This window comes from Plectrocnemia conspersa, unplaced genomic scaffold (assembly GCF_051122295.1).
Source record: "Plectrocnemia conspersa isolate PC_06_02 unplaced genomic scaffold, ASM5112229v1 ptg000013l, whole genome shotgun sequence".
Classification (NCBI taxonomy): Eukaryota; Metazoa; Arthropoda; class Insecta; order Trichoptera; family Polycentropodidae; genus Plectrocnemia; species Plectrocnemia conspersa.
Window position 1 is genome coordinate 21,749,329 of NW_028277177.1, and position 13,790 is coordinate 21,763,118.

Sequence of the window (13,790 nt, forward strand, 5' to 3'; positions counted from 1 at the left end):
GTTTAATTAAAACTTTACATACACCAACGTTCATGTATAGATGTTATGATCTAATCAAACTGATTAATGCTATCTTCATTCCATTGTCACAGGAGACGTGTTTGATACCTATTCCTTTCATTGTTCCCATGAATGGTACTTTAATTGCATAACGTGACATTGAGTACAACTGGGACAGCAAAATTAACATTACACGGAACATTAGATTCAATTAATTATGATCTACATGGTAATTGGAAGTAATAAAATATGTGATTTTACTTTTAAAATATTTATTTTATAATAAAAATCATTAGGAACAAAATAATAAAAATATATTGTGTAAACTTAAAAATGCATAAATAAATATACATACAATCAATGTGTTTCTCTATTTTACTCATATTTTCATTGAATTTAATAAAGTGCCAAATTAATAAATTTAGTAGTATTATATTTTTTTATATATTTATATAAAATGGTCCTTTCTAAAAGTATATAATAGTAATTAAGTACCTACATCTTCTCAGCACTCCCTTGATTAGGTTTATTATAATTAATATTTTGCTTTTCTTCCCTATAAGGCTGCTTAGATTCACTATCTTGTCTTTGATTTGGACTATACGACTTCTCAGATGGATAGTCTTTAGGTTCTGTATATTGTTTTGTAGGAGTGGTGTAAGGTTGATTCGTTTCTGTATAAGGTTGATTTGTTTCCGTATAAGGTTGATTTGTTTCAGTATAACCTTGATCTAAGTATTCTTGTTGTTTGGTGTAAGGCTGCGATTGTTCAGTGTACGGCTGCGATTGTTCAGTATATTGCTGATTTGGATCCACATATTGCTGTGGATCATTTGTATATTGTTGATCTTCGTACTGCTGATTTGGATCTACATATTGCTGTGTAGGATCTACATATTGCTGTGTAGGATCTGTATATTGTGAAGGATCTTCATATTGCTGAGAAGGATCCTGATATTGTTGAGTTGGATCTTGATACTGTTGCTCCGTATAATCTTGATTTGGTTCTTGATATTCCTGTGCCGGTTCATTATATTGTTGATCATATTGATTTTCATCAGCTACATAAGGTTGAGCCTGTTCTTCGAATTCTTGGTTTGGATTTGTGTAATGTTGTGGTGAATTTGAGTACTGCTGTTTTGGATCATATTCTTCGTTTTCCTCAGTTTCATATTCTTCAGGGTTGACTTCCGCCGTATAGTCCTCCTCGGGCTCTTCTCCGAATAAACTTCGCTCATTAGTAGTAATTAGGTGCTTATTATCTAATTTGTGCTCTTGACTAGGTTTTATTGGTGAACTTAATGATTTTTTATTAGGTTTTTCAACGACATCTGCGACTTTTTTCTCAGATTGCTTAAACGGCTTATCGAATACTTCTTTTTCCTTTATCTTAACTTCAGAATTGTACTTTTCGTTATTATCGCTATTGTCTATTTTTGCATTCCGTTCAACGGTTTCAACACGGGACTCAGGTTTTGGACGTTCTGGTGAAATAATTCGTCCACTTGGTTTGATTTGGTCGGAGTACTGGTTATCATTCTTGTAGTAGTTTTCTGAGGGGTTATATTTTGGCTGCTGGCTAAGTCTATTAGGTGATTGTGCTGAAATATGTTTCAATTATAAATATATTGTAATTAAAATAATACATATCAAGTATTAGTATAACATTAAAAAAACACTCAAACACACAAAAGTAAAACATTATCAATCCCTACTTACCAAAAAAAATATAATATAATTTTAAATTGAGTTACATTATCTTTTACCTGTAAATGAATTGTTAACATGTGTTGTATTTTGTTGCACCTGTAACGACAACTGTTCTAATTTATTTTGGAGAGAGGCCATTTGGTTTCTGAAATTAAAAATATCACTCAAACAATATACATGCAATGGTTAATACAAATCAATAACAACAATCAAACTCACACGTAAACATTAAAAACAATAATCTCACATTTAAGAAAGCATAATTTTTATTTACATATATTATATTAATAAACGGTTAGAGGAGTATGTAAGTTATTATATAACAATACTAAGTTGTTATAATTTTTAAATTACAGTATTGCTCATAAATAATCATTTTTATGTGTAATTGTTTATTAAAAATAATGTTAGCTGTATTTTACTATTTTTTTATATATATCATGCAGCATGCAAAAGTGTCACACATATAATGTATAATAAGCTAATGTACCTGTTCAATTAAATCAAATTTATTCTCAATTTCTTTGCATTCGTACTCGTCTTTGACGTTATCTCCATTATTTATCTTATAAATATTATTGTCATAAGCTTTATTATCAATATATTCATCTCTAATTGTACTACTCGACGAATTTGTTATGTCGCTTAGATCCAGACTGAATTTGTCTTTCAACGTATCCTCCATTTCGGACATTTTCGTCTTCGAACTTACATAAAACGAATCATCGCATATTCTACTCAAAATTGGGTGATTTTTAGTGGGTGATGTGACACTAGAGCTACTACTATTCAGCTGTGATATGGACGTTAAAGCGCTTTGGTATTCCGAAGAGCAGTGTTTCTTGTAATTGTCCCAAACGGCTCTTAGCTTTTTCATCAAATCGGAGTTCCTCTCCTTCAACTGCCGCTTTTCTCTCCTGCAAATGCACTAAAGTCGTCTAAAGGGTGCGTGATAATATAACATGTGTAAGATTTAATGTTTGTGCTACTTATGTTTGTGTTACTACTGATACTAATATAAAATAATGATTGAAACTGTTTTAAAGTATTCATTTATTGAATCTAATCACAACATTTAACTTTGTAATGCAAAGTATTCTTATGTATATATATATAAGATATATTTATAAAGAAAATAAATAAGAACAACGCTATATGTATTATAATAAAAGTATGAAATAATTCCATGTAATAACAAATCATAGAATATTATTGTATATTATTAAAAAAAAAACATTAACTAAAATGATTTATTCGTAGTCAACTATTAACACAACGCGAATAAAATATATATAAATGAGTGGCCTAGTATCAAAACTTCGTTCATTGATGAAAAATTCTTAGACTCGAATTTATCTTTACGTCAATCCTTGTAACATTATAACAGCACTTCGTTCCAGTCCACAGGCGAGTGACGTCAACCATTAAGATGGAAGTGAATGAAACTCATATTCATGAGATGTAATATAAATTAATCCAGATTTTTCTATTGATGCCACAGCAGTCAACATATTCGTCGATGGTGATTGGGAAAGTATCTAAATTGAGTCAATAGTTGCTGCACCAAATAACTTTAGTGTAACTATCCGTAGCTATTTTCTTTTGAATTAACTTTGAAAATGGAGATAATATGTCTAGTACATTCAAGGTGAAGTCGCTTCAGTTATCCTATGACTTTCAAGTCTTTTCACCTAACAAATACAAATTTGAACATTCGTCGTTGATGCACAATCGTACATCATGTAACAATTCATCAGTCTAAAAACTTTTGATACTAGGTCTCTCAAATATTTAAGCTTTCCTTAACAAACGTGGTTTACAACCATCTATTCAAGAATCTACTCAAACTCTTAACATTTTTTTATCCGATAAACACCAACATGATAAAAATTAATTCAACAGATCCAAAACATTTGGCAGTTTCACACTAGCATCACTACGTCTCGTCTAAACATCTAATTTCACAACCGATAATACATATATTATAGATAATCATTCCTCCATGGGAACGGTGGGCGCATCTTCCTCCTTCTCGTTAGCCCTCTCTTTGTGTCTTTTTCTTTCCTTTTTATCCGACTTTTGCCGCGGCTTAGGCACCACTTTAACGCTGATATCTAACTTAATCGGCTCCTTTTTCTCTTGTAAAAAGGGCGATTTGATATACAGCGGAAAGTTGAGCGTGTGTGCATTGCTTTGACTAGCTAGATCGCAATTTATCGAGTCGTTTGCGGTTTTACTCGAGAAATCGGACTCGCTTTCTACGGAACCCTTCCGGGGTGGGGCAGCTGCGAACTGCACTTTGCTTTTGGATGATGCACGCTCTGTTCTCATTGGTTCTGATTGGCCGATCCGACTGGCGGAATGTCCTACAACACACCAATCAAAACAAAGCGGCATTAACCAAAATTATTTGTTTTCTTTAGACAAATTATTGCTAAACAATATTGCATGAAATCATCGGGGGGTATAAAAACCAAGGCAGCATTCTTACATTATAACTTTTATTCTTCTTGGATGAAAGACTAACGACATAAATTACTTTTTTATAAATTATACATTTTTTTATATACATATAGTTTTGCTATCGAGTGATAGATAATGCAGTTACACATTAAAAGGTCCGCGGGCCGGAATGGAGTGTTATCATAGTGTTGCACTCTCTTCAAGCATAGATTGACGTATATTTTTTTATTTCGCTATAGTATGGAGAATCAGCAAGGTAGGGATATAACATTGTAGCTTCGGATGAAATACAAGTGAGTACTGAGATGGCCAGAAGCGCATTTATCCAGATGATAAACATTATCATGTCTCTCATTACACCGCCTTGACTCCAAACGATGCACTGTTGTGTATTTCTCTATACATGCGAAACTATGAATATATTAGTGCCAAGCATGAATAAGCTCGAAGTCTATGAAATGTGGTTTTACAAACAACTTCTATCTAAACTTTCAAAAAAATGAAAGTGCTGAATAGGAAGGAAAACCCTGTTCATTTATTTTAAGGTTTAATCGTGACGGAGCATGGTATAGAAAACTCATCAAAGAAGTCTGCGGCTAGTCACCAATGACCGAACATGTTAATAGAAAGACTTAATAGATGCACTCTTATTCTTCTTTTTTCTGCAAACATATGTAGATAAGTACAGTAGTTTCTATTGACATAAGTTTATATCATTGAACTAGATTGAACCATTCTATTTTTTTTATAAATAAACCTTTATTAATCTCCAGTTCAACGTGAGCTTCCCAACTAATTAAAAATGAAAAATATAGAATAATAAATATTTAGCTTTATATTTTGGTTACTTTGATCCATCCCAAGTTTATTATTTTGTATTAATGTATTAACTGACTCAATTTTATATCAGAGTTTGCTGATTTTGCTTTTATACCCTTCGAATGATCTTTGTCTGACGTACAAATTTATGTTAAAGTGTGATGTGTGCCAAAATAATCTTACAAAATTTAATCCCAATCTTGAATGAACTTCAATTATATACTGTGTGTACTAAGATTAAATTGAAGGTCGGTCAAAAGAGAGAGAAAATTTGTAAGATTAGCTACGCTTTTGATTCGAGTCAACAAAGATTGTCATTATGCATACTTAAAATAATAAACAATACACACTAATAATAAACTAAACCCATTTATATTGACCGACCTTCATTATTGTATATTATTATGAAAAAATTGTGTTGTCGATAAAGCGAAAACAATAATAAGAATACTATTTTAATATAATATAGTCAATTGTCCATAATTACTTGTGTTTTTGGTTAGCGTCATCTAGTTTTGAAGTCAACAAATGACACTCAGCGGTGAGTTTTTCCATGAGAGAGTTCTGGGAACACACCATCGTCTCCAGCTCGCTCACTGTTTGAGCTGTAGGACAGTGTCATATTATTATACGCATGCTACGTCATTATATAAAAATAATAAAAACAACCCAAATAAACACAATCTGTTAGTAACACTTCAATCACCCACTACGGAAACTGCTAAAATTATATTATGTAACAAAATAACGTGAAGGTCGGTCGAAATGATTTTTATTTACTATTTATTTTCATGGAGCAAAATGTTGCTTTTTACCATAAAAGATCATAGAAATTGGTGCGAGTGTAACTTAAAGCTAATAATTGTAAAAAGGATGCTTGTGAATATTTACCCTTATTTATAGTAAAGCAAGAAAATATTGTAACCCTTTACATTATATAATTATGTTGCCGGAAATGTTAGTAAGTTATGGCCAGAGATATCCAGTGTACATGAAACATACTATGTTTACTCGACATATGAATTTTCATTATACATAATCATTACCAAATAACACTTAATGGATAATAATATTTATATATTGATGTTTAAAATATCAAATTAGTGTTACTTCTAAAAGCAATATTGTATATATTGAGTAAAATGCAAAGAATTGTATTATATTTGTATTACACTTACTATTTAGTACATGTCTTATATTCAGGGCTGTGGAGTCGGAGTCGAAGTCGCGGAGTCGTAGTACTTTAGAAGGAGTCGGAGTCGTAAAAAATCGACCAAATCCGACTCCTTTTTATAATTTTCAAATCAAATCTGATTTAAAAACTTCCATAAATGCTGATTTATTAGAAGCAATTATTTTTTAAGATCTAATTCAGTTTAAATCAAGGATGGAATAGATTAAATTTAGATTTAGTATTATTAAAGATTTAAGATTAGATTTATCAACCTAACAAAATAAAACCATCGAAACAAGCTTTTTCCCTTGCGAGTATAATTACTAAATTTGTTTTATTTTTTTAATGTATTGAGTTATTCAATATAAATATTTTATTTTACCAATATTATGTTTATTTTTTTTATTAAATTTACTTTTTTAAATATAACATCATAAGAAGTTAATAAAGATTAATTAGGGAGCCTTTTTTGGTTAATGATTTTTTTAAGCAAAAAAGTCCTTTTATTTTTTTATTATTATATAAAATCGCTGACATTATTTTCAATGGGGTCAATTATATACTAGCAAAATAAAATATTAAGCTCGTCGAATAGAAGTTGGACCATAAAAGTCGGAGTCGGTAAAATTTTAAGCCACTCCACAGCCCTGCTTATATTTCTAAAAGCAAAACATAAAACAATCTTGATAACAACCGGTGGTTCCATAGAACCAACCAAGTTGGGATGTTTTCATAATTCTGAGTTCAATATAAAGTTTCTTATGAAATGCATAGCTTTTAAATTTTTTTAAAGGAAATGCAAAATTTGTTTGACTTTAAAAGTTTGTAAAATTCACATTAGAAGATAATTTAAATGAGGAATATATAAAATATTTGTTCCATAAAAATAATTGTTTATGCATTAATGTTAGGCAGATTAGGTGCGAGCGAGCATTGGTTAGAATAGTGAACACCCAATGAATAACTCTCTGCAACGAATCATTTTCCATAGAAAAAAATCGAAGATCTACGTTATATAAATGCACAAAGAATTCGTTTTATAGAACAAAGTATTTATTTAAATGCACATATTTCTTAAAATAATTCTCTGTTAAATGGCATCCCTTGCATTATATTTCTGCATATAATGTAGTAAGTAAAGTATAAAATATGGACATATCTAATATTGATTTTTAACGCCTCAAGTATATATTTATAAGTTTAAAACAAAAACAGATATTCTGCAAAATATGTTAAGTCAATTTTAGATTTCACAATATAAAGCACATTCTTACATTTGCACATTACAGATATATTACTTAGTAGTGAGACATCTATCGAGTTATACTTTAGGAACTTATTTAGTTGAAGAAAATATCATGGTGTTAAATTGAGTAAAAGATTAAGAATATTAAAATTCCATTAAAAAAATGTTATTATATCCTTGAAGAAAATTAACTGATATTCCAAATGAAGCTGCATAATAAAGAAAATTATGATATATTTTTCTTGATTTACTGTTGATTTATTTTTGTGATTCCTATTTCAAGATGTTCTTTTTTTAAGAAAACGACACAATATACCAGATAAATTTTCCTCGGGAACTGTTACTTTTAATAAAATAACTTGGGGCTAAATTGATTAACATAGTAAGAAATTTTAAGATTTCTTTGTCAAGATTTTATAATATATTCGATGACACAATATTTCAAATGAAGCTACTTAATGAAATGAAAAAGGATATATTTTTCTCGAGAATTGTATTTTTTTGTCAAATTTAAGATATTTTTTTCTGATTCTTTCATCAAAATGTACATTTTTCATTGAATAAAATGACACAATATATCATTTGTTTTTTTGAGAATTATTTGTTTCTTAGAAGAAAATATCATATTGTCAAATTGAGCCACCGAGCAAAAATAAATAAAACCCCTCCTAAATATTTTCTTATTTCTTTTAAGAAAGTGCAACAATATACTAGATTAACCCATTTATCAAGACGTTTTAAAGTTGTTACCCCAAGAAATTAAATTAATGCAATAACAAGCATAAGAATAATAAGTTTATGGATGTTATGGATATCGGTTCATAGGCACTAGTAAAATAAAATGTATATGTTTTATAAAAAATCTGAAATATGTTTTTAAAAATTCTTTGCAATGGTAAATTTTACACATAGTCAGCAACATAATTTATATACAATAACCACAAATCAATATTTTCTCTCAATTGATGCATATTTTTTATTACCTTTATATTTATAGTTACAAATAATTTTATCTGTTTAAATTTGTTTTTCTTCATGGGTTTTAATTTTAGAATGATAATCTTCACTCCCAATATATAATATATAATTAAATAAATAATTATGATGTTTTATATAATTATTTCATTAATAGTAATACTAATATATATAATATATAATTGTATAGGATCAATGATATAGTATGTGCACCCATCAACCCATGCACTAAATTACTATGTTAGAATTGCAAATATATTAAAATATGTGCTTTCTTATATACAATATGTACATTATTTTATTTTAACATAACTAAATTAAAGGCTTACCATGTTTAGACTCCATGTCCATGATCCTGTTGGTAAACTCTTTCTCGCGCGGTGCATCTTTATCTTTGGTCGGAGAAGGAGAAGCCGGTCGAAGGCTTCGTAAATTCATCTATAATCGATATATTAAAAATGAAACATAGATTTGTAATTGATTTAACCATTAAGAATACAACCTCTTTTTCCATATTGGCAAGCTGATCAATGAGGCGCAGATTCTCACGTCTGGAATGGACTAAATCAGCGTCAGCTCTGTCAAGACGTTGCCTGACAGATTGAACCTGATAAGAATAACAATATATTATATCATATATTTATATAAAATGGTTTATATTATGATATATTACTTCTGAATTAAGTCTGTTGGATTCGTGCTTTGCCTGTCTTTGATGTCGTTCAAGCAAGAGACGTGAGTTAGCTAGCTCTTCTTCGACAGCCGAACGATCAGCGTGAGATTGAACGATGTCTGCTTGAAGAGATGCTGTATTTCACAATATAAATTAGATAATCAAGTTTATGTATAACATATCAATATATTTAAAATACGCGCCTATCTTGTTCTTCAGCTCCATTTTAAGATCTTCAATCTGTGAATTCTTCTGCAATAATTCTCGTTTCAAGTCACTTTCTTCGCGCTTCTGTCTTTCAAGTTCCATCTGAAATCATTGATAATGTTAGATTCTAACAATTAGATAACATAATTCATACTTTACTGATTGATTTATATTATGTCAATGAACATGAATGATATTATGATATGAAACGTGAAGTGAATTGTACATTTTCATCATTCGTTACTTGTAGCTTTGTGGCAGAGTCCCAGTGTGTGGTTAAATCGCTTGTCAATTGTTCAACTTGAGAACAATATCGTCTTTCAACAGCGCTCCTCTCTTCCATAACTCTCCTGGCTTGCTCCCCCAAGAGCTCGCGGACTCTAGACTGTTGCCGCTCCAATTCATCCTTTATAATTAAAAATATATATTAATGATTAATAAATATAATGAAATATTTCATTAAAATATACCTTCAAACGTCTGATTTCCATCTCAAGATGAGCTTTATCATAATTAGCCTGATATGCCAAATCAGCAGATCTTTTCATCTGCGATACCATATCTGAATCACAATCTTTCTGATCGTCCAATGACGATTTCAGTTTTGTAACTTGTGCTTCAAGTGCAGATTTGTCCCTATAAATATTCATTTGATTGATATGATTTATGTGAAATTTTAGTGAATATATAGAGTGAAGATATACCTTTGCAGATTATCAATTTGTCGTTTGAAACTGTCCAAACATGGAGAATCAACGACACCTTCTGCTAGCTTACGTTTTATTTCATTGTTTTCATCCTGAATTAAAGATTGAATCATGTTTATTAATTACTTCTGCCACAAAGATATGATGACTCAATTTATATGTTAAATATATTATACGTATAATCTTTATTTCACTAAAAATTTCTTTGTGTGGGGTCATGTATCTCCTCCCCCGCTACTATTTGACTTGTACTATCGAGGCAAAGAATGATTAACATCATTAGGATGCGAAATATAAATCATAGTGTCGAAAATAAATCTCGACAAAGAAAGGTAAAAGAGAACGACATATCTCGAAGTGCTTTAAAAATAATAATTTTAAAAGACTAGATATCTTGTCTTTAAAAATCAAATATAAAACGAGCTACAATTACCAATAAAAATATATAGTTACAGTAAATGTAACTACAGTAATACACTTTTTACACAACTATGGTAACAACACATACTATTGAATATTTTTTTAAGGCTAAATTATTAAGAATCATGTATTTTGTATTTCATAAAAGTTGCCAATATAATGTATTTAAAAAATATATTTTACTTGTATCTTCTTGAAATCGATGCTCGATTGTGTCAATTGGGCTTCCAGTTCTGATATTTTCGATTCAAAGACAATGTTCGGACCTTCCAAGCGAGACGACGATCTTGTCATAGGTTTTTTCTTCAAAGCGTGATACTAAAAAGATAAACATGTTAAAATTAGTTACTATTGATCTTAGAAAACAAATTGTACTGTTATATATATTTTAAATTTTATCAATATAGATACCTTTGCATCGCTTTCTAATCCTGTGCTATCACCATCATTTTCATCAGATTCACTAATCGCACCTGATCTGTGATCCATTACGCTGGAAATCAATTGATTTTTCTGTTTTTCATGAAGCGATTCATTTTCTGATATGACTTCTTTGACTTTACCGAGCAGATTATTGAGCTCGTCCTAATAAAAAGCACAATATAATAATAAAACTGTATCAGTGTTATAAACTAAAATACTCACTCTACAATAAGAACTCTCTCGCTCAAGCTGCTCTATATATTCTTCTTGTTTTTGTATAAAGCCCATCAATTCGGGGTCGCTCGGCGGTGCTTTTCCAATAATAGTCGGTTCATCGCTTTGGTTCATATCTAAATCATTTACATTAGTTTGATATATTGCTTATAATTTAAAAAAGAAACGATTATATGTATATGTACCAGCATTCGTAGTATGAATTGGTATAGCGGAATCATTGTTAAGATAACTTTTAAAATTATCCCTCGGATAGAAAGGATATCGTTTTATCGGTCGTTGTGGTGGTAGAACTACAGGATTGTAAGATCTAACACCACCGTAAAGGGCCACGGGATATTTCGGTTTTGTGGTGATCTCGTATGCTTCATCTCCAGATTCGTCTAGATTTTTCAACGAGGCACCGCCTAATTTGGACGCTCTTGGCTATAAATGATTAAATTTATAAGTTTAGCTATGTATATATGATTTTATTTTAGATTTATTTGATACTTACACTTGGAGCATAACTTTCTGCGAGAAAGTAACGGAGGCGAGATACAGCTTCTTTATAAGCGAGCTCCGTGTAATCTGGAAGACGTTTTTTGATGCCATAATCAGTCATTTTAGGAATGTTTTTCCTGTGAACAAAATAAAGTAATAGTTTCTTATACATATTCAATAAAATAATATTTTTTTTAAATGCATACTTTATTGATTTTATTATACTACATTAATAATTTGATAAAATTATTAAGATATTTATAAAATATTGTAAAAAAATAGCTTAATATATGAGCTCAACTCATGACGGCTTGTGTTGACTAATGCTAAGCTGTGTACAGTTTGGTTGTTACGGCAACCATTTTATGTTTGGGCGTTAACCATATTGATCAAACATCGGTATTTTTAAACAAAAAATTTTCACCTAATAGATTAGATTAGAAGTGATTTTTGAACCCGTTCTGTTCTGATCAGTGGCAGGACCAGGAAATTGGTAGGGTAGGGGCCATTCATAATTCATTCCCAAAAATAAAAATCTTTTGTTTTAACACATGTTTCGTATTAGCAAATATTTTTTATTTTAGCAAATATAATAGATATTATAGAACAGAATTTTTGTACTAAGTTTGCCCTTTTTCGGTCTATGGCATTGCCTTGTACGTAAAATACTAATTCCTACTTGAATCGAGTCTGTATATCTTTTTTCCAAGAATGATATAATAAAGCGTACGAAAATAACAGTACGTTATGTTAAACTGTTTAAATTTTCAATATATTCATATTTTTAAGCGTAAATTTCAATTATATACATATATGTACATTATGTAATTCTCTAGGGTGGGGACATTGCCCCTCTGCCTCCTCTTTGGTTCCGCCAGTGGTTCTGACCAACGCTCACCTGACCTGTTTAAATTTTAAAACGTATTTATGTAGCAAAACATTGTTGGCCGCTTTCTTAACCGTTAGGACCATGCCAGCAAAGTGACGCAGCGAAAAGTTCATAACCGTTGGCTTCTGAGCGTGGCGCCTACATTTTTAGCAAGTACCAAAATTTATTATATATGTTATTTCTTTTGAGAAAAATACTAAATATAATAAAATTATGAAATATTTCTAGTACGTATTTTAATATTATTATATAATTTTATTAAACATATTTTACTAGTAAACAATAAGATTTTATTTAAAAATTAAAAGTATATTGAGATAAAAAAATTACTTAAATGGTAAATTATAAATAAATATTAAAAAAAAGAGTTGGGGGGGGGGGGGGAAATATACTACAAAAAGCAACAGACAGCAAATTTGCAGGAAAAAATTCTACCGGCACACAAACTGATAGTTAGAATCCACTCGGTTTTTGTATCATAAATAATAGAAAACTCTTATTCAAAATTTAATATTTTATGAAGATTATTTTTTTTACTATATTTTAATGTTAATAAAAAATTGTGTAAGATTCTTATTAATAATTTATTTTAAAATTTAAATAAAAGATTTAATTTTATCTTTTTATTGTGCACTACGTGTTTTTAATTCAATGTTTAAAATGATGCTCTCAGTGCCTGTTTTTCTTGAAAAAGACGAAGAATCAATAATTCTCGACATATTTTTTTTATATGATATAAAAATATAAATATTTACTTAATTTATTAAAATATTATTAAACCGCTTTTATTTAATAATATCATTTAATTTGTAACTTGACTCATATTTATATAACATATTTATTAATTCTTTACAAAATTATTTGTAATGAATTAATAAATAGTATTTGGTACCTGATTTTGGACTTTTTATTTTTGCCATGGGCGTTTTCCTTGTCACCGGTCACCCCGTTGCCGTAGCCATTTCTCTGCACGTTCTGCCTCGGCTTTGTCAGGTAACTGGTCGAACCCATTATCTTTGAGTCCAAGTTGTCCTGAAGGTATCTCTCTAGTGTGGTGCCTCCGTACATTTCCAGACCACACAACTATATAGAAATTCGACGAAAGAAAATCACCCCTTTTATAAACTTGGGTGTTCGTGACGCCGAAATGGGCTGCCATTAAATTCACGAAAGCTCTTCTCAAACTTGGTGCAAATATTATAATCAGAATATTTATATCTAACTCATAATCTGATAATATTATATATTCGTAATATATTGATTGTATATTCTAATAATAACTCCGAACGCGTCATGTATATATTCATAATCTAAAATTTTAAACGGCTATCCCATTTTTTTTAATAATATTTAATTAATAATCCATC

At 29.9% G+C, this 13,790-nt stretch overlaps 1 protein-coding gene across 2 annotated transcripts; it reads right to left on the bottom strand.

Annotated features, from left to right (window-relative positions):
- Nucleotides 1-363: 363 nt before the first annotated feature.
- Nucleotides 364-13,515, bottom strand: LOC148227578 (uncharacterized). Of its 2 annotated transcripts, XM_088202635.1 has the most exons (16): nt 13,316-13,515; nt 11,548-11,671; nt 11,237-11,477; nt 11,040-11,167; nt 10,806-10,979; nt 10,578-10,712; nt 9,972-10,066; nt 9,738-9,903; nt 9,512-9,673; nt 9,264-9,369; nt 9,061-9,194; nt 8,890-8,994; nt 8,717-8,825; nt 5,480-5,597; nt 1,767-1,855; nt 364-1,601 (listed from the first exon to the last, which is right to left on the bottom strand). In XM_088202635.1, the coding sequence occupies exons 1-16, from the start codon at nt 13,489-13,491 to the stop codon at nt 496-498; spliced, it is 3,168 nt and encodes a 1,055-aa protein (XP_088058761.1). In that variant the 5' UTR covers nt 13,492-13,515; the 3' UTR covers nt 364-495. The 2 variants fall into 2 exon arrangements, 1 of the variants encoding a protein (XP_088058761.1); XR_015812056.1 differs by lacking the exon at nt 5,480-5,597 and having other exon boundaries at nt 1,378-1,601.
- Nucleotides 13,516-13,790: the final 275 nt, after the last annotated feature.

Coding starts and splice junctions, on each gene's coding strand:
- LOC148227578 (XM_088202635.1), bottom strand. CDS start 13,491: ATGTACGGAGGCACCACACTAGAGAGATACCTTCAGGACAACTTGGAC. Junction 11,672..13,315: donor AATAAAAAGTCCAAAATCAG/GTACCAAATACT, acceptor TTTTGTTCACAG/GAAAAACATTCCTAAAATGA. Junction 9,370..9,511: donor ACTCTGCCACAAAGCTACAA/GTAACGAATGAT, acceptor CAATGATTTCAG/ATGGAACTTGAAAGACAGAA.